Below are 20,342 nucleotides of genomic sequence, written 5' to 3'. Positions count from 1 at the left end.
ATGGTAACTCACGTTTGCCCTCCTGTGCTGATTAATTGTGTCTACTTCTTTTAGATGCCTCATTGCTGTTTACTTTTACACAATGAATTTGCTTTCACATGTATGCAGCACGGAACACAGAAAATAAAACCAAACTTGTTGGACCAGCAAGTTTACTTAAGCATTTCCTCCCTCAGTTGCTCAGTCCGAGTAACCGAGAAAACTATTTGGTAGTTTCCAATAACTGAGCTAACTTAATAAAGGCAGAACATAATCTTGTTTCTTATATGTTCTACACAAACAGTAACCAATTCAGCAGAAATGTCCGTCCACATAGAGAGCAACAACAGAGGTGCAGCGAGTTGTAAATTCATTTTATTTACGGATACACAGAGTTGAAGACTACAGTTTAAAGCTGAATGTGGCCAAGATGCTAAAGCAGGAATCAAATCTCTGCCATATAGTTGCCACTTCAGCTATGCTCCATATCATTAATACCAAGATGTACTTCAGTTCTGAGACTGAGATTGGATAATATTTCTTCGAGTACAAAAGTATGATTTCTGTTCTGAGACTTCTGACTGAAGTACATTCTAAGAAATCTACACCCTATCTCGAGCTATGCTAAGCTTCTACAGTATGTCGCCCTGATCAAGCACATCGAAGAGAAGCAGTGTTGTGTACGTATTCAGTAGATTGCAGAAGATCATCCGTAGATCCCAATAGCAACGTGACCCGAACTGGATTTCCCATAGTATAGCTGCCAACAGCTGAGATCTAATGCAAAAGGCACCATCATGCAAAGCACCTTAGGACCCCATTGGAACCAAAGTGCTGTCCTTAAATGAAGCCAAGAACATCCCCACAGGTGAAAATGTGGAATCATGTACCTTCAAGCCACTCCATGATAAATTCATCACACCAGGAGAAGAGATGCCAAAATCTCTCCCATTGTCTGCTCTGGTAGATCATTTCTATCATCCAAGTCTGCTCCAGACTGAAGAATTGCAGCATCTAGTACTAGCTTCCTCTTCGCAATTTCATATATCTTTTCATCAACTGAATCCTTCGCCACTAGCCTGGATAAAAAAACAATCATTATTATCAATTTGTCATGTACCACTATCTAAGTAGAGTAACATATTATCAATTTGCCATGGTGATTTCTTGTGTCATTTGGTGTGCTTTTTTTTAGTTTCAGATCATTTCGAATTGACAGGGACCATTACTTTTATCTGAACCCAACAAAAACAAATTCAGGCAATGACTATTTTCAAAAGAGAACATGATATTTTTTCGGCAGAGTAAAATATGATGGAGTGCATTCCATAGCAAAACCTGGTGGAGACCGGAGTGTAAAGTGTGCATTTTACAAAAAATTATCCCAACATAGTTTGAATTGCATGGCTAATGCAAAGGCAAGAAAAGCTCATCATAAACAAAACAAAAAAGCATACAAATTTTGTCTTCAGAAATACAATAAAATAACTTAAAATACGTTCATGCAAAGTCCATAATATTTTAATTGCAAAGAAATAACCTAAACCGTATAACAAATGTTACCAGTACCAAGAAAATACCATTCATCACCCTTGTAACATAATTCCATGTTAAAAGGAGTATTATAGAAAATCAAACCATTTGTCGGGAAAGGGCAAAATATGAACAAATGGCTCAGTCATGGTCTGAACCAGCAAAAAAATAATCATAATGTCATAGCTAGTGTGGCACCTATATATAGTGACAGGTTTCTGCTGCCCAATGCGATGGCAACGATCTTCAGCTTGTCGATCCATCTGAGGGTTAAAATCCATGTCATGTATTATGACTGTATCAGCTCCTATCAGATTCAGCCCCTGGCCTCCAGCTCTTGTGGAAAGCAAACATGCAGCTATCGAATGATCATTGTTGAAAGTGTCCACTATAGTCTGCCTTTCAACAACTGGGGTGCTGAAGCAATAAGGATTGTACCAGTTAAGAGTTATACTTCAATTTAATACAAAAAATATTGCTAAGGAAAGAACTGACCTTCCGTCAAGACGTCTATATGTAACTCCTATTAATTCCAGTGCCCATTCAAGGATATCAAGCATTGTGGTCCATTGGCTGAATATAAGAACTCGGTGACCATCATTTGCTAACGAAGGTAAAAGCTCTGCTAAGGCCTGAACAAAAAGTAAAAATTAAGGTATTACAGTCCTAAAAATGCCTCAACAGACATTTTAGTAAAGAGCAGTTTATGTATTTTACTGCTATTCTTCTTTTTTGTTATACAAGAACTGGCTGATTAGATTAAAAAATAACACACCTGACATTTTGCTGATCCAAAAACATGCTCGTCTTTTAGAGCACCCTTTGTACCAGTATCCCCATATGTAACCAGCAGCTGAGGAGAAAGTAAGAAACAAATGATATTAGTGCCCAACACAAAAGTCTAAAACAAGCTAGTTTTCGGCATAAGAGACGTGTTTCGACAGCAAAACCATGCATTATCCAGTAGAACAATTGACAGATAGCAACATACATGTAGAACAGCAGAATTTAACAGGCAGGATAATAAAATAATCAGCCAACAAAAGTGCAAGGCCTGTTATAAATATTCAGTAAGCAAAGTCAATAAAGGGGGAAGCAGCTAGTTAGGGCATCAGGTAGAAAAACAACAATACTTGGTGGATAGCAAAGTCATTGTAGTTCTTTAGCTCTTGGATCGCTCTGTCCAAGGAACATTCAAAACCAAATGCGCCTTTGGGATACATCAACCTTCCAATTCGATCAACATCTTTGTCACTGTAAATGCGCCTTATAAGCAAGGGGTGGTTCGCAATCTGTGGAACAATGAAAAAACATTTGAGATGAACATACATATTTTCCTGAATTTTCCACCACAGGATATGCTCACCTTACGCAACTGCATAAAGTAGTTTGATATTTGACGCTTTGGAATCGATGACTTCTCACTACGAGCCAGAGAAATGGCACGGTAGTCATTTAAGGCATCATTATAAGCTTTACGCTGCTCTGATCCCATGGAGACAGATTTAACCTGCAACATACAATCAATTTAAGCTCAAACTTGAAAGATATAGAGAAGAGGTAACTGCTGATAGCAAAGAATAAGTATTATACATGTTGTGTCTTCGCGACAAGTTGCTGCATAACATCTGACTTCAAGCGTCTAAGAATAAACGGCCCTAAAATGGACTTTATACGTGAAACCAACTCGCGGTCTTCTGCGTTCAACAGCTTCTTGAGATCAACATCTCCAGTAGCAAATATATCAGGCATCATGAACTCCAACAATGACCATAGCTCCTGCAGATCATATCAAATCCAAGAGCAGCTTCATGTAAGAAAATGCCCAAAATCTGCTAATTTATGGAAGCGGATAGGAAATAGAGTTTAAGCAGTCGGAGTGACTACTGCTGAAAGAAAGCCATCAGAAATTCACTGCTAAATATTTCATCTAGGTAAGCAGCAAAGAGAAAACATCAAACCATAAGATAGAAAAAAATCATCACAGTAGCTTTAGATACTAAGTTACTAATTCTAAGTAACAGGATATGCATATGATCTTGAGAAACAGTAAACAGTAGTTTTGCACGAAAAGATAGTGTTAGATAGAAATCCTTAGTTGATGATCACCTCCATGCCTTTGTGAATCTTTGACATGCAGAATATCCCTAGAATGTAACCATTAAGTCGGTGCTTCTATAGTGTCACACTGATATGTCCATTAACCTCTCTAGTATTTCTAATATGTAATTGCAATGGAACAACAGAATGCTGGAGCACGACTTAACAAAGTCGAACACTTGTAGCAAGACTCACGTGTAAATCATTTTGAAGAGGAGTTCCCGTCAGCATTAACCGCTGACGAGCATGTTGAGCAACAGCCATAAGGTTTTTCCATCTGAAGCTGCCTTTATCTTTCAGCACGTGTGCTTCATCCATCAATACACAACTCCATTTCCATCTTTTCAGTGCCTTGCGATCATCCTTTTGTTGAGCACTGTATTATGGACCAAAGTAGCACATAAAAAATTCAATCATTGGTTATCTAAGAATAAGAATATTCTTTCCTACCACACTAAAGGAATGAGAACAGACCTCCGCCTTTCAAAGAGCGAGTAGCCAACAAGCAGGACATTGAATGGAGGTGGACAACCAGCTTTGCCTAAAGAACTTAACTCCTTTGAGTAGGCAGTCCTTCCTGTACCATGGAACATAATGATCGAAAATGATGGACACCACTTCTTAAGTTCCCTTTCCCAATTTTCCAGCACTGAAGCTGGGCAAACTATTAGATGTGGACCAGGGTCGTCATATAGATGTTGTAAGAGATTAAGATAAGTAACAGCCTGTAAAAATGAGACCAAAGTTCAAATATTAAGAAGTGAATAATGAATTGGCACTAAAGCATAAGGCATTCAACTAATCAGTTTATACTTGGACATGACACAACTAGCCATGATCAAGCTACATTTTATGGTATGTGTGCATAATGATTAAAAAAAACATGAACAACAGTCCATTACATCACAGTAATAATGGACTAGGTATCAGTTTTGACAAGCTAACTTATCATGTTATGGTACTACATTTTACGATGATCATTTTTCCTCGACATGCTACGCTTGTTTACCTGGACTGTCTTGCCGAGACCCATTTCATCAGCCAGAATTGCTGCAGGAAAATAGATAAGGTTAATATGAACAATAGTCTTTTGAGCATGGAAAAAATAGAACACAATAAGACGATACCCCACCTCCCAAGACAATATATGTAATGCAAGACAACATAGTTTCAGAACAGTGAGCTCTAACATTTTGTTACACACAGTCCATTAGCAAATGAATCATAATAGGACAAGATTTCTGGCTGCATGAAAATCCTAACTATTAGAACGCGAACATTCTCCATAGTATCTAACCTCTATGAAGCAAAAGGTGTTCTAGCATCAAAGTGTAATAGTTATGATTTTCATGCAAGTGTCATGTTACATGTTTTTACTACTTAGTCAGCTAAATGCAAATGATCATAAACTGTGGGGTGAACGCAATCCATCAATTTGATGCCATGATAGAAGACGCTTCAAATAAAAAAGGAAGCGACAGCATAAGCAAACGCCACTTCATTGGCAAACAAAGCAACAAGCAAGTTCTAACTCAAAAGTTCAATTGACAAAAAGGATCACCTCCGCCGATGCCTTTCCGATGCAACAGCAGAAGAAAATTGACCCCCACAAGCTGGTAGGGCTTCAGCACCGGCTCGAAATCCATGTCCTCGCTTGTGCAAGCAGCATCCACATCTTCCTGTTCCCATATCACATATGCATAAAAAAAATTCAATTTTTCAAGACCTGTAAACTGCATCCGACTTCAGAACAGATAAAAGCGTACCTGAGTGACAATCCGGACAGTGGAGGCATCTGTCTCGGCATAACTTTCGCAATTCCTTGTTGAAGAACCATAGAGCTCCCGCCGCAGATCAAACGAAATCCGCGAGCACCTGCGCAGCGCCTTCCCCACCACGTCCCCTTCCACCTCCTCGGCCTTCCCACTCTTCTGACCGCTGTAGTCCCCGTCCTCATCGTCGTCGTTCTCCAGCTCCGACCAGTTCACCCCGTCATCCTCTCCATCATCCCCTACCTCCACCACGCCAGCAGGCACAGAGCCGTCACTGTCGTCATCCTCCTCGACCACGAAGCGCCGACCAGCGGTGCGGCGCGGCCGCGACGGCCTCGGGGCGGGGCGGTCGGAATCGTCGTCCGGGAGGTCGGAGTCGTCGTCGGCGACGTCAGAGTCCTCGAACGTGAGGTCTAGATCCTCCTCCTCGTCGGAGAGGTCGACGGTGGCGGCTGCCAGCCGTCGGCCAGCGGTGCGGCGCCGGGATTTCCTGGAAGCGGGGACGTCGAAATCGTCGTCCTCGGGGTCGAAGTCGTCGTCGGAGGACCCCGCGGCCTTGGAGGGTTTAGGGTTGCGGCGGGAGGGCTTGACGGGCAGCGTGGCCCACCTCGGCGGGCTTATCTGCTGCGGGCGCTTGAGCGCGCGCGAGCTGCTCTCGACGCGGCGCGAGCTGACGTCCTTCCGCAGGTCGAAGTCGTCGTCGTCGTCGTCGGAGAGGACGACGGCAGCGGTTTTGCTGGTGCCGGTGGCGGAGGGAGCCTTGGGGTCGTAGCGGAAGGAATCGATGGGAGGGGGAGGCGGCTGGGGGCGCTTGAGGACGCGGGAGGGCTTGAAGGCGTGGTTGGACCACTCGTCGTCGGAGATCTCCTCGTAGTCTCGCCGCATCGGGGCGGCGGCTGCGGGCCGGCGGCTAGGGTTTGGGGGAAGCCGTGAGAGGGGGCGGGCGTAGTGCTTGCTCCCGTAGTGGGCGAGGATCCGAGGAGGCGGCGGCGGCGGGGGGCGCTGGAATTTGGGGGGAGACGAGGAGGACTGGAAAATTTGGGCGGCCTGAGAATGGGGGAAAATGGAGCGGCGCCGATGAGAGCGCCAATTGCCTTTCGGGAAGAGAGGATGATTCGTTAAAATTTGCCGTTTTCAGGGGTCATGTTTTTTGATAAAGTTTTTGAATCTTTTACTTGGCGTGTATGAGCTGCGTACGTCACCTGTGGTATGAGAGTCGTGGCAGAGCGCCGTGCCGTGATGGACAGATGATTCTGAACATGCACTTGGGATTACCTTTGGACCAAGTTTCACTGAGCTCATTTGCTTAGATGAATAATGGGCGTCTTTGGGAGGTCGTATACCTCTAATAGGTCGTTTACACCAGCTCCAATTGCAGCGCGTTCGATCCGGATACAGCGTGTGACGTCGGCATGAGCTTCACCAGAAACTCTATTTTACAGCCCAATCAAGAAACCAAAAACAACCCTTCACCATTGGCTAAGAGCAGGTCTAACAGGCCCCTTATTTCTCTGCCCCGTATAACGCTATTTTTTCGCCCCGTATCCCAAAAGTGCGTCTTGCTCAACCATTCCGTCTAGCAGACCCCGTATTTGGCCCTGTATTTTTAAAAATTAAAACCCCGGGAATAAGAAACCATAGTTCTTCTTCATTGATCATACATTGGATCATACATATACATAGCGATCCTAGCTACTCGAGGATGATGTATGGCACGAAATCAACGATGGCGGCAGCCTCCTCCTCCGCCCTGGCGGCAGCCCTCCTCCCTCCGCCCGGCGGCGGCCTCCTTCGCCCGGAATTCAGCCACGGCGGCGACGGCCGCCGCTCTTCCTCTCGCCTCGCCCGCGCCTTCTCGGCGGCCTCCACCTCCGACTCGGCCAACGCCCGTAGCAATGCCGCGTCCTTCCCGCCGGCCTCCGCTTCCTCGCTCGCCTCCGCCTCCTGCCGCCGGTGCCTGGTGCTGCCGATGCGCACGGCCCATGCCGCCTCGCCGCGCGATCACGCTCCCACTCGGCGCGCCACGCCTCGAGTCGGCGCCGCTCATAGGCTTGAGCCGGCGGATCCCGTCGGCACCACCGCCCACCGGCCGCGAGTCCCGGAGCTTCCAGGCATGTAGTACGCGCCGCGTACTTGCAGGCGGCACGACGGCTACCCGCGGCGGAGCGCTTGCACTTCAAGCGCCACGCGTCCACCACGTTGTCCGGCGAGCGGGATCGCTTCGATCCGCTCGCCGGAGAGCGCCATCGCGGCCGCGGGCGTCCATGCCGGAGCCGGGGTCGAATGCGGCGCGGGGAGAAAGTAATTGCTCGCCGGAGCGAGTGTGGAGGCGGCGGCGCGCACGGCGGAGCTAGGGTAGCGAGTGAGGGGTTAACCCCTCACTCGCACTCGCGGCCGATATAAATAGTGGGCGGAGGGGCCGATTTCCTGGGCCCGTATTCCGCGAAGCGGGCGGCCCGAATACGGGGCCTGCTAGACGGCTCAAACCGCGCCTGCCCCGTATGTCGCCGGAATTTTACGGGGTGGGCGGGTTATAAGGGGCCTGTTAGACCTGCTCTAAGTTTCTTCAACATACATACAACAAACAAGATCAAAGAGGTCATAAATAAATCCGAAAAAATCAACTAAATTTCACAACTCTACACCGGCTTATCCATCTAGCTAGCAATCGATCTAGCTAGCAACTACATTTCACAACAGAGAGAGCAAGCTAATCTCATAACAGAGAGAGCAAGGTAGAAATCGATTCAGAACTAGTCCACAATAATCGATTCCATGAGCACGCGGCCACAGCAAGCGGGAGGCGGAGCTCGAGTTGGCCACAGCAGACGCGCGAGGAGGGCCGCGACAGGCGGAGCTCCGGGATGCGGGGGGGGGGGGAGGCTAGACCGGCGTAGCTCGACAGAGGTTTCGCGGAGGGCCAGGCGAGGCCAATCGTGGCCGCTGGACCTCCTCATCGTCGCAACGCGGAGGGTCGGGCAAGGCCGGGCGTGGCCGGTTAACCTCCTCGTCATCAAAGCGCAGAGAGGCAGGCGAGGCCAAGAAATTTCAGAGTCGTTTTTGTTCGCGGGGTGGGAAGGATCGCGGTGCCAGCTTACAGCGCGCGCTAGCCGGCGCACCAGATATACCGCTTTGGATAGTGGAAACTGCCGCGCACACTAAGTTATTTACAGCGCGACCTACTTTGCAGCGTCTGCTGGAGAACAAAAAAGGTGTGCGACGTTGTATATTGACGGTTTTTAGCGCAACGCTAGTTTACAACCACTGCTGGAGATGCTCTTAGTTGCTCAGAAGGCCTTTGCGTTATGGCCAGTACCGTTTTTAAAGCACCTCCGAACCAGGCCCACGAGAAACTCGGCAGTTTTCAACGAGCCACCCGTGTCTCGCCCAAAAGCGAGAACTCAATGTTCCCGCAGAGTCACGAGATGTCGCGAGCTCCCGCGGCACGGCCAAAAAGCGGCAGGACAAATTTGGTCACCACCCGTGAAATTTCGCGACTGTATTTAGGAGAGGCTCTCTCACCGTGAAATCGAAAACCCTCATTTCCCCCCATTTCAAGCTTATCCACCCTTCAAGATCTAGCGGCATGGTCGTCTCTTCATCACCGACTAGGTCTAGCGATTTTTTGGGAAGTGATCTTATATCCCTCCATTAACTAGGACTTGATTGATCCTGATCCCTGGTCTGTAATGATGAACTTGTTCGAGGTGGTAAATATACTAACCCCTCGTGTGATGAACTGGTGATGCGTCACGAAATATCGTTATTTTATTCATGATCATCCTCCAGTATGGTTACTTTGTTGATGAACTGAATGTTGTTGAATGTGTTCTTACTCAGTCAGTAACCTCACCACTCGAATGGAAGAGGTTAACGCATCAGGCTCATGTGTGCAATCAAAGAAGGAGTGTGTTGACCCCTCGACTTGACGAAGATGTAAACAAGGCTCCACATCCTCATCCCTTTGTCGACTTTGCCTCTCCTCAAGCCCCCGAACTCTTAATGCCTCATCTCGCTCCTCCGCCGGCTTGTCCAAACGGAGATGGGATAGAGAGAGCCCCGACACCATCTCGTGGTGTATTCGGGTTTATCGGCTTTACGTCATCTAGGTTATGGAGTATTACGCCTGTGTGGAGGAGCGGGCGGACCTTCTTCAGGCCACGACTTATTTTCATTGTTGTCATCTTCTTCATTGATCACAACATAGTTAGGTCCAAAGCTTTGCTCTAAAATAGCCTCTCGTTGATCGGATATGTCCTGTCGTTGGCTTATTGCAATAAATCCTTATAAGTCTCGTATGTGTTCGTGGATCTAGTCTCCAAATTCTCTCAATTCCGGCGTTATAGAATTTCAAATCTAATCCCTTTCCGAGTTGGGCAAGTTGGTTTGAGGGAGGAGCATATGTGCTATTCTTTTGTATTGGCTCCTAATTGTTCATTTCCCGGTGTTAAAATTATTGCTCTGTGTGTGCATCGGAAAAGGGTTAGCATTAGCCAGGTTTGAATCCGGGGGTTCTCGCCCAACTTTGGGGCTTGTTAGTGGTTGTTGTTAGGCGCATATGCACATGATGTTTTTTCTGACGTTAACGTCTTTCTTGGCCTCTAGTTCTAGTTGCGGTTCTTTAGGAGCCTTTCACTACAATAGCGCACACGTGGTTTTAAATGTTGATGCACACTCTTAAAAAACCGTAGTTGCGCTATTTTTTTTAAATGGTATGATAAGAAGATTCAATGGAGATTTAAAGGAATCCAATATATGTGACAGCCCATACCAAACCCTAAGAGCATCTAACTGGTTCGCTATGGGGCGCGCCGGTGAAGATGCTCTTGTTGAATATAAATACACTACCTAGTCTTTTTCCATAAGTTTGGATTTTTGATTCAGTTGACTAGTGCAGCAATCTTTCAGCTCTAACGGAAACAAGAGATCTACGTATTTTTTTTGAAGTGACGTGAGCAAGGAAAAATAGAACTTTGGCCATCGCACGCTCTCAATCTGATTCTCCGTCCTGCAAGCTATAGCTAACCGACCCGTCGACCCGAGTCCGACCTCGACCACAGCTACTAGTACAAGTTGGCCTCAGCCGTGCGACGCACCCTCTGCCCCCGAGCCCCGATGTCGGACGTTTACAAGAAAGCCAAGCCCGGCCGCCTCGTCTTCAAGGGCGGCGAGGCCGCCACCCTCCGCAAGCCCAAAAAGCAGAAGAAGAACAAGAAGCCCGCCGCCGATGTCCCCGCCGACGCCGACCCCGAAGCCGCCGCAGGGGAGGCGGCCGCGCCCACGGAGGGCGCCGAGGGCGGAGGCGCTGGGGGCGACGACTACACCATCGACGCGGCGAAGCGGATGAAGTACGAGGAGATCTTCCCCGTGGAGACCAGGAAGTTCGGCTACGACCCGTCCAACGCCGTCCGCACCTCCCGCGACCGCACCGTCGAGCAGGCCCTCGACGACCGCGTGCGCAAGAAGGCCGACCGCTACTGCAAGTGAGAGGTGCGGCGCTCAAATCTAGGGTTTCTTTAATTCGGCGGAATCAGCCGCTTAGATTGTTTCGCTCGATGCGATTTCGATTGGTTTTCTCCTGTCGAAACGCATGAATTTAGTTGATGGAGTGCTATATGTTTGATTGCGTAGTTTGTTTAGGTATTGATAATAAACCATGTAACAGCTAGATGTGTTGCTGCTGCTGCAGTTCATTCAATGTGTAATGCACATTGACGCTACCATCAGTAACATTATGTATTCTTAATCCAGAATTTCCGATGTTGATGCATATGCAACATCTGCATCGTCCAATTTCAAAGGTTGCTAAAATACAGCAGGGTGTGCTGCTGTACGATCTCTGCAACAGTGCGTTGTAGGGATTCACTCCTGCCATACCCAGAGATTGAATCATAGTGGGATGGTTCTTTACTTTCTGCGGTAGTTGCCCACAACGTCTGAACATAATATATGATAAGTCTTAAATTGGTGTTAAGCATTGGCTGAGAGGTGAATGCTCAGTGTCATAGCAACTGATGTGTTTGAGCTGATAGATACTTGGATCAGCATGAGGCTAGCTAAATCTCGTGTGTGTTATGGTCAAGTTATCTTTCTGTAAATTGTAGGATTGTTCTGGTCACCTTTTCTGGTAGAAAAATGATAAACTTAGGACAAAACTGACCACACTGTTGTTCCTGTCTTTGTGAGAAGGAGGAAGACTCACCGGTCAGCCACCTGTGCTCACATGAGTTGGACAGTGTCGTAGTAATATCGTTATCAAATTCACTGTATACATAGCAGAATTCTTTCTGGCAACGCCCTGAGTAATATGCAGACATCCATTCGTAGTATACCTTGTAGATTTGGGCAGAATTTTTGAGAAAAATGGATTTGAGTAGGTTAAGTGAACCTTATTTTCTCGCTTACCAGATTATTGCATTTTTTCGCTGCATTTATCAGACGTGTTGTAGCAGATACTCACATATGTAGTCCCCAGTTTGACAAGTTGACATTGTGGATGGAGGCCTTCGGTGTCATCTTTATAAATCAGGGGTTTGCTAGATTTTTATAGCTGCTCTTTACTTTTCCGGGTGGTTGTTATATTTGTAAATCATGGTTTTGCTCGATCCAGCCATTCTGTTTTCCCTCCTCTGTGGTCCCCACCTCCTCGATGCAGACCTGTCTTCTAACTCTTGTCATTCCTCATTACAAGACTACATAGTGCCTTTTGCTTTCTTTAAATAAGGTGCCCAATAGCTTGACTCTGGGTCAAAGGTTTTGGTTAGGAGGTTGTTTTTCACATTTCTTGATTGTGTATTAAAAAACATCATATGCCAATGGTCATGTTCAGACTGAATGTAGCTTAACATCATTTTTCTTACCTGACAGGTGGTTAAATCATCTGAGTTGTTCACTGCCGTTACGGAAGAGGCTTACTGGAGTAGTTGTGCTAAGTGTATCAGAAAGGGTATCTTTGGAGCACTGTTGGGCCCTTGATGGCATGTGTAAATCAATAGTCTCTGTAGCGATCAAGTATTTCTTTTAATCATGGCATATTTGTACTAGTAAACAAAATGATGCTCGCATCTGGTATAATTCTCTGTTTACTCTCTGGTTGGTTCCAGTCAATCGGATAAATCCTGTATGCTTGGCACATGCGATATACTGTATTTGCGGTTCAGTCGTATCCTTTATTTTGCTACTATTTCTGGTTTGTGATTCTCTACCCTTAAGTTATCGCTTAAGGAATAGTTATACAATGCATGTGCCTTATCTTCTGCTGGCAAGTGGCAACAGTCTGATAGACTTGACTAGCAGTAGACTGTGTGCATTAACATCAGGTACTTTCTCTTCTCTGTTTGGGTTATTGTGGATTTAGAGTGCACATTTCTGCATTATTTGGTATGGCTGGCACAGTCGGCTATTCTAGTAAGGTTTGCCAAAAGTATATTTTTGTAGCTATTTTTATAGAAATGTTTATCTGGGATGTGTTTCTGTCATAATGTGCAGGAATGAAAATGCTTTTATCCATCAACGGAACATATTGACAGTGATATGCATCCCTATTTTGAATATGACCATCATATAGCAGTATTGGTCTAAAAGAGTATACAAAGGATAACTATCTGAAAAACTATTTGAAGAATGCATGCAATATTATTATAAATTTTCTAGCAGTATGATGGTCATTCTTCTTCCATCAATGATTCCTTAGATTATTTTGTTCTGCTCATCTGCTGCTATCATGCATTTCTAAGAGCAGTACAGATGATATTGCCTGACATAGTGATCAAAATTACATGCCACGCGAGGGCTATAGATTGCTGTTGACTAAATGCTTAACCAAATGTTGGAAGCTCATTCATTTACAGGGTTGATGCGTGCGTGAGTTGCAATACGTTTTTTTTTTCTTGGGATATGGAAAATCAGCAACTATCTCAGAGATAATATTATATGATCTTCATGCTAATGTTAGCTGTCCTTAATTATTGCAATCTAATTGACATGTTTAGCCGTGGCTATTTTCTTTCTTTGAGGGGCAGATGAAGTGTTTACTCGTGCGATCTTCATGTTGACCTGTTGAATTTTTTCTATTGGACTATCCTAACTCACCCAGTTCCAACTGCTATTGGCTTTCTCTTTTAGTCACAGAAGGTGTGTAGCTGAGAACTGATACCATATTCCCCTTCTTCCATCTTAGCGCTATGGACTGCTGTGAGGATGGTATAAGTCGTCTGTATTCCTCCAGTTGCACTGGTAGTTTCATACTTCTCCTGAGCAACTTGTTCTTGCTGTTTCTTTTTGTCCAGGTTGTTCGAACTTTATCTGGTAAAAGGATCTCAGTTGAATGAACTTACTTTCCCATTCTCATCTCCTTTTGCATTTATCTGTTATTTTTCTAGTTCAGTTGACAATTAACATGATCATTCGCTTCTTTGAATTATGTCATTACTGTTTTGCTTCCATTGACTTACGTTCAAAACTTCACATACTTATTCATGCACCGTGGTTATGGACTTTATAGTCTTTACGATTTACGAATCTTCCCTGAAAAGGATAATGGTCATTCTACATGAAGTCAGAAAGTAATGCTAAGTTTATCAAAGGGCAAAGTAGCTTTTACTGTAATTTCACAGGTACTATGATTGGGCTGAAGTGGTCTCTGATGAGTCATGAGTTAGGTCCTTAGCATATATTTTATTTATTCACAATTTGTCATTTGCAACTGTGCTTTTGGACATAAGACATGCTAGCAATAAGGTTCAGATGGATTTGATTGATGTTCCTATTCGTACCATCTTCAGGTAACTTTATCTCTCTTTTTCTATGACTACATCTGGCCTTTATCATGTTATACTTGCTCAAGAAAGCAATACCGGTACAAGCATCCCATTTTTTCTACCTTTGAGAAAATTTGCATGTCAGTGTAGTGATAGAATGGAGTAGTCTTTACAAGCTTAAGACTAGGCTGAACCCCAGTACCCTTGACACACTAGAAACCCAGAGGCAGCCATATAGGCAGCATCAGATTGAGGCCTGTTGTGCCTTCCATATCCCAGGAGCGTGCCTCCTATGAACCAATGCTTAGATATCCGTCTGCTTCCCATCAAAAGTGCTATGGTTGCAATGCTTCCAGATTCACTACACTATGAGCTGAACCAAAGTGTCTGTTCCTTTCCTATTGCCCCTGGGATTGCAGCGGTCAGGGATGCCATCAATCCAAAAGGTGCATGTGTATACATCATGTAGAAATGATATTGTCCAGAAGGTTTGAGTTGGACTGTTCTGAGTCCAACTCAAATGTCTGGACTCTAGCTGCAGTTTCCCTCAGTCTCTCATCCTAACACTGTATGGTTTTGTTATTAAATTGTTGATGTAAACCCATCAATTTATATAGTAATTGAAGTGTAGTGCACTGCCCTTTGAGCCCAATGCCCGCAGCTGAACCATAATGAGCAATTGAGCATGTACCCTGCGTATGTCATCACATAAATTTGATAGTGTTAAGTCACCTTCATCTATTTTGAAGTCTACCTCAGAAGATTAAACAAAAGTTTCTTATATATCTTTTCATTATTCATACAGGGGCCTACAACTTTCATCCATCATTTTCGACCTCCACTGACGTGACTACGTGAGGTCATCACATGTGAGTAAGAAGACGTTGCCTTAACTTTTGAAATGAGGTTGTCCTTAGTGGTTGACACGGAAGAGGTCAACATATAGATATAGTAGACAAAGGCACATTCATCTTCAGTCATTTAAGCCCACAAAGAACTCTTGGTATGCTTTACCTCTTATTCTCTGTTAGAATGAATGGTACGCATGCTTTCCACTGGATATCCATGCTTTATGTCTCTCTCTCTCTCTCTTTTCTGAAAGTTGGCAGCCCCCTATCCATGTACGCATTCAGGGTGATAGCTTCCAGTATCTGGTCCTATTTTCTAAAACATGTCATAGCAACTGTATCCATGTACGCATTCAGGGTGATAGCTTCCGGTATCTGGTCCTATTTTCTAAAACATGTCATAGCAACTGAATGATAAATTAAGGTTAGGGTGAAGTCTTCTGCTCTCTTATCAAAGAGACAACAAATTTGTTTCTGAAAGGAAGTTGATATTTCGACAAGTATCATTTAGTGCCAGAACTATTAATTCTGAAAGGAATAAGTACTCCCTCTGTCCCTGTCCCATTTTATAGGCCCTGTGCATATCTGTAGGTTGTCAATTTGACAAATATAATATAAAAATTGTACACCATAAAAAGTATACCATTGGAAAGTAGAACATCTGAAGTTTCTAATGATATACTACCTCTGTCCATATAATGGTGTTGGAGGCTTGCCCAAATTTGAATGTATGTAGAACACTCTTTAATGTATAGATACATCCAAATTTAGACATATCTTTGACGTCCTTTTATGGACGGAGGGAGTATGTTTTATATACCTTATATTACGTTGGTCAAATTGATGATCTAGGGATGCGCGTACGACCTATGCACCGGGATGAAGATAGGAGAGGAAATATCTAGTGATACCACACCTTATATGGTACCACTTTTTAAATTTAAATTTTCACGTGTCAAAAGAATTCAAAACATATTTGTGAGTGTTCACAAGATCTGTGTTTATATTTCCTAAAATTTTCAGCACTAAATTCTTAATGTACACAGAAACAAAAAAACAAATTGCAATGTGAATAGTATCATTTTGTGTTTTTGTCTTTTTGTGACACTATTCATGTTGGATTGTCTTTTTTGTTTCTTTGAGTGTATTTAGAATTTGGTTATGCAAGTTCTACGAATTGTAAACACGCATCTTGTGAACATCCATAAATTTATTTTGGAATTTTTTGAAACTTTAAACTTGAATTTTGAAGAGTGGTATCATGGTACCATATAAGGTGTGGTATCACTAGATATTCCCCCGAAGGTAGTATTCCTTCTTTACCTACCTTTACTACGTGCATAATACAAGTTGTGTCATGGCAAGCTTTTTGTTGCTTTCCAAAAAGGTCCTTTGGTTTAATAAGCTGTTAAGCAAGTACCTAACGGAAAAAAGGCTGATGTGTCTGTCCATTTTATAAACATCCCTTTTTATCAAGATTATTTTTAGATCTCCCCTAACGAAATACAGGTACCAGTCTCTGGCTGCTGATGGTGATTAGTTTAGTGATCATTATTTAAGGGTCTTTCCCCTCCAACGATTCAACTTGAGCCTCTTAATTCAATCTGGTGACCAATATTTGTGTGTTAGTTAAGATGATAATACCGGCGTGTTTTGTAAAGAAATATGATGGAGTAGATGTTACATTAATTTAGACCAGGATGCCTCCAGTCGTGCAAATTTATTGCTTAAAAGGTGAAGTGATGTTACTCTCCATATGGTGGGATTTTTGAAGTCAGTCAGTCTGTCATTTGAGTTTGGGGGACCTTTCAAGTTTACTTGGAGTCACATTCCTTACGGTGTCCGTTGTCAACCTATCATAGCTATGTTCTAGAATCTGTTTGTTTCTCGGTATTTATAGGCCAGTTAGAATAAAGACTAATTGGCAATGGTGCTGCTTGTAATTGACAAAAGTTTACAGCCCACTACAGGTCTACAGCTCTTATCTGGCAATATGCGTCCGCTAGAGTTCTGTACTGTAATGGCTAATTTGAGCTCATTATGTTAGAACCTACAGCGCTACCTGCAACGGGCAGAAGCTTACAGCCCACTACAGGTCTACAGCTCTTATAGTGATCTCTTACTTTTGTTTAGACTTGCAGTAGAATAGAGGTATCCTTGTGAAAAATACAGAGGTGCTATGTGATATATACTAGCATAGCATATTGGTTGTAATAACATCTTATATTATGGGACTTGGGGAGTAAATCCTTGTATTTTCTGGCTACTAGTGATTGCCAATAAAGCTGTGTTTGGTACTGATTTTTAGGCTGCAGATCTCCAGATTGTATAGTTTTATTTTTTCAAATGCTAGAGTATGTGCAGAAGCTGCTCGGCTTGGATCCATCGAGAGACACGACATAACTTCAAATCTCCCCTGGCACACCAACACGGCTCGCCCACTCCCAGCCCATAAAGGTAGAGGCCTTTCTACTTGTCTTGACTGCATTCTCTCTTCTCTCCAAAGACGTCCCTTTACACTATGATTTGGGTATCATTTAGTAAATGATAATCATGCCACTCTACAACTCTAGGTGATGGGGTGTGATTTAAAGAGATATGGTTCCAAATTAGTATAAGTATATTCCAAATGGTGGGATATATGACTTGAGTCCATGGTGTTGTCCTTTTTTGGGAAATGGGATCTCCACAGTAGAACTCCTTATTGAACATGCATGCATTCTGTCACCGCTTGTAACAACTCCATGGATCATCCGTTCATTATATTTATTATTACCACCAATATTATTGATATTAGTTTCCTTGTCGCTCACTAGGACCTCAAATTACCTCCCAAGTTTATCAAAATGTATTGGAGTTGAGAATTGTTCCATCTCACTGCATATCACAGCGCCCACACTACTGGCTACTAGAAGTACATCACTCAGCCCGGTGAACTCCTGCATTGCTTCCAAGTAAAACATAAAATAGACTACTTGTTAGGATTTTAAAGGTTCTCATCAGGCTTACACCCTAAAACACTACCCTGGGAAGGTGAGAAGAAAAATAAACTCCAAGCACCTATAAAATGACCCAATCAACATGGTTCCCCCATCACATCTTCTGCAGCGATGCAGTGGAGCAGCTAGCTCAATTTCATGGCTGAACAGGCAGCTGACATTCCAGTTAGTTACAGCAGCTCCTCCACTTCACCAACCAGCAGCATCTGGGAGAGCCAACAGATCATGCAAATCCACGCACCACTCCCCTCATGGAGCCCCCACAACGGCACGCTCCTTGTCGCCGCTACCACTGACCCTGTAGCCTTCTCCATGGTCCCTTCGTCATCGTCCCGCTCGCACCTGCCGAGCGGGCATCTATGGAATAACACTGTCCTGTGAGTATGCATGCCGTATACTTATTGATGTTTTTTCAGTTACAGCTGACTGAAGAAATTTGACGATTAAATGGTATTTTCAGCAATACCAGAGCTCATGGGAGCAGCAGTGAGCATGGTGGGGGCAACGGCCATGGAAAGGACTTTCTTTCCTTGCTTGAAGCGAGGAAGGTGATGCCAGAGATGCTCGATGATTTCCCCGCTGCGGCATGCGACTACCTCAAAGGCATGGACAGTGGTGACTACAGCAGCATGGCCGGATCATCTACCTACGGTTTGGACAGCAGTGGCCCATACACTGGCTCCAGTCCTCCGCTCACCAGGCATGACGAGGTTCTGAAATCTCCACCAGTGTACCTGGGGAACAGTACTTTGGTGCAAGGGAGCGTGATGGGCTTCATGCCAAGCCAGAATCATGAGGTACAACAAGATGGTGACCAGCAGCAGGAGCTTGGAGCTCCCACTGGGACATTTCTGCACCAAATGATTCCTAGTAGTGGTGCGATTCATGGAAGCTCTCTGGGTTATTCTGGCTCTGGGAATGAAAGGGTTTTTCATGAGTCCGGAGAAATGCAGGTTTCTTTTGATGCTTTGAGTTCGTTGGATGCTATCTCTTTTAGTGGCTACAGATCAAACAAAGAATTGACACATAGCAGTCAATATGAGCAACATACTATATCGGTAAGACTGGTATGCTACTTTGTATTGTGAAGTAATGGCAGAGTAGTTGTGAATTGTTTGCAATGTGCAGAACTCTACGATCTACCTGTGTGTACATATGATTCTGCAGGTGCAGCCAAAGGCAAGGACTAGTAGTAGAAGTGCAAGTGGCGCTGCAGGTGATCCTAAGAAGAGAAAATCAGAAGAAAATTTGGGAGGCAATGGAAAGAAGTCGAAGCAAGATACTTCAATTACGTCACCTCCCAAGGTAACTAACTATGAAGAATATTTGACGAACTGGTTTAAACTTTCTGAGTAAGCATTTGATCAGCTTATTTGGAGTGAAAAACAGGCAGAAGTGCCTAGCGTGAAGTTGGGAGAGAGGGACAAGATCATAGCATTGCAGCAGACCATCTCACCGTATGGAAAGGTACAAAATTCTTAATGTGGATATTTCAAACTGAAAATAACGATATGACCTTATATTCTTCTCTTTTTATTGCTAACTCCATCTAAAAGTTGCATTTTGTCAGACGGATAGGGCATCAGTGTTGTCTGAAACCATCAAGCACATCGAATATCTACATGAGCAAATACAGGTCGACATCGTCACAAATCCTTTTCACATAAGCCGTATGCTCACCCCCTAGCATCAACATACAATGACTGGTTGCACCGACGGTTTTCTATTATTGCCTTGGATCACAAAGCATTTCTTACCTTGACTTATTGTACCTATTTGTTAGTGGATTTCCTTGTCATTCCAAGTTTGTAAAAAGAACGGTTGTCGTTGTCTAGAGACTAATTAACATAAAAAATAGGGACACTCACACCGTCATGAGTCACAACCAGCACTCCCTTTTCCTGAAGTTAAGTATTGCAACTGTTAGTACCATGCTGACTACTTACGCTTTTTTTTTTTCTGATGTTGACAGTTACTTAGTGAACCCTACATGGAGCATATCACAAATAAGGTAGGATTGAAGTGCCAAGATCCCAATTTTCTTCTCTTAACTCAAAATCAACTTACAGTGTCATGACTTCCTATCATCAACTCTTTTCAGGCGCCCTTTCAATGGGGAGGTAAAGAGGAGCAGAAGGCAGAGCATGATTTGAGAGGTAGAGGGCTGTGCTTGGTTCCTGTTTCGTGCACCCCACAAGTTTTCCAGGGTAATAGCCTGCCGGATTGCTGGATGCCGGCGTACAAGAGCCCCCTTTACCGATGATCTCGACAGTTGCGTGTTTTGCTCATCAGCCTGTGATTGTGACACTGACGGATTGGTTGGGCCGTTAATGGGAAGCCGATTGTTTTGCT

At 44.2% G+C, this 20,342-nt stretch overlaps 3 protein-coding genes across 7 annotated transcripts; 2 read left to right on the top strand and 1 right to left on the bottom strand.

The window, feature by feature from the left end:
• Window positions 1-332: 332 nt before the first annotated feature.
• Window positions 333-6,302, bottom strand: LOC124674392 (protein CHROMATIN REMODELING 19). The gene is made up of 12 exons (XM_047210437.1): window positions 5,379-6,302; window positions 5,174-5,291; window positions 4,622-4,662; window positions 4,087-4,337; window positions 3,808-3,988; window positions 3,106-3,291; window positions 2,879-3,022; window positions 2,646-2,804; window positions 2,288-2,365; window positions 2,008-2,144; window positions 1,711-1,929; window positions 333-1,058 (listed from the first exon to the last, which is right to left on the bottom strand). The coding sequence occupies exons 1-12, from the start codon at window positions 6,267-6,269 to the stop codon at window positions 896-898; spliced, it is 2,568 nt and encodes an 855-aa protein (XP_047066393.1). The 5' UTR covers window positions 6,270-6,302; the 3' UTR covers window positions 333-895.
• Window positions 6,303-10,499: 4,197 nt separating this feature from the next.
• Window positions 10,500-12,541, top strand: LOC124675927. Of its 3 annotated transcripts, XR_006993462.1 has the most exons (3): window positions 10,500-10,871; window positions 12,247-12,316; window positions 12,366-12,541. XR_006993462.1 is itself a non-coding variant. In XM_047212005.1 (2 exons), the coding sequence occupies exon 1, from the start codon at window positions 10,500-10,502 to the stop codon at window positions 10,869-10,871; it is 372 nt and encodes a 123-aa protein (XP_047067961.1). In that variant the 3' UTR covers window positions 12,247-12,541. The 3 variants fall into 3 exon arrangements, 2 of the variants coding, with proteins under 2 accessions (XP_047067961.1, XP_047067962.1); XM_047212005.1 differs by having other exon boundaries at window positions 12,247-12,541; XM_047212006.1 differs by having other exon boundaries at window positions 10,500-10,874; window positions 12,250-12,541.
• A 5,568-nt stretch (window positions 12,542-18,109) lies between these two features.
• On the top strand, window positions 18,110-20,342 carry LOC124677253 (transcription factor bHLH110-like). Of its 3 annotated transcripts, none has more exons than XM_047213254.1 (7): window positions 18,110-18,367; window positions 18,451-19,048; window positions 19,164-19,295; window positions 19,380-19,457; window positions 19,561-19,626; window positions 19,963-20,001; window positions 20,092-20,342. In XM_047213254.1, exons 1-7 carry the CDS (start codon window positions 18,129-18,131, stop codon window positions 20,251-20,253), a joined length of 1,314 nt encoding a protein of 437 aa, XP_047069210.1. In that variant the 5' UTR covers window positions 18,110-18,128; the 3' UTR covers window positions 20,254-20,342. The 3 variants fall into 3 exon arrangements, with proteins under 3 accessions (XP_047069210.1, XP_047069209.1, XP_047069211.1); XM_047213253.1 differs by having other exon boundaries at window positions 19,158-19,295; XM_047213255.1 differs by having other exon boundaries at window positions 19,158-19,295; window positions 19,547-19,626; window positions 20,092-20,334.

Source organism: Lolium rigidum, chromosome 7, assembly GCF_022539505.1.
Source record: "Lolium rigidum isolate FL_2022 chromosome 7, APGP_CSIRO_Lrig_0.1, whole genome shotgun sequence".
NCBI lineage: Eukaryota > Viridiplantae > Streptophyta > Magnoliopsida > Poales > Poaceae > Lolium > Lolium rigidum.
The sequence above is the reverse complement of the archived record's forward strand: the minus strand, read 5'-3'. Positions and strand labels throughout refer to the sequence as shown.

What these genes read in the sequence shown, in the direction of transcription:
- LOC124674392 (XM_047210437.1), bottom strand. Translation starts at nt 6,269, where the DNA reads ATGCGGCGAGACTACGAGGAGATCTCCGACGACGAGTGGTCCAACCAC. An exon ending in CTCTTCAAAATGATTTACAC is followed by an intron (nt 3,292 to 3,807) that starts GTGAGTCTTGCT and finishes TATGATCTGCAG; the next exon opens with GAGCTATGGTCATTGTTGGA. An exon ending in ATGACTTTGCTATCCACCAA is followed by an intron (nt 2,366 to 2,645) that starts GTATTGTTGTTT and finishes CTTTCTCCTCAG; the next exon opens with CTGCTGGTTACATATGGGGA.
- LOC124677253 (XM_047213253.1), top strand. Translation starts at nt 18,129, where the DNA reads ATGGCTGAACAGGCAGCTGACATTCCAGTTAGTTACAGCAGCTCCTCC. An exon ending in ATCTACATGAGCAAATACAG is followed by an intron (nt 19,627 to 19,962) that starts GTCGACATCGTC and finishes TGATGTTGACAG; the next exon opens with TTACTTAGTGAACCCTACAT. An exon ending in TGGAGCATATCACAAATAAG is followed by an intron (nt 20,002 to 20,091) that starts GTAGGATTGAAG and finishes AACTCTTTTCAG; the next exon opens with GCGCCCTTTCAATGGGGAGG.
- LOC124675927 (XM_047212005.1), top strand. Translation starts at nt 10,500, where the DNA reads ATGTCGGACGTTTACAAGAAAGCCAAGCCCGGCCGCCTCGTCTTCAAG.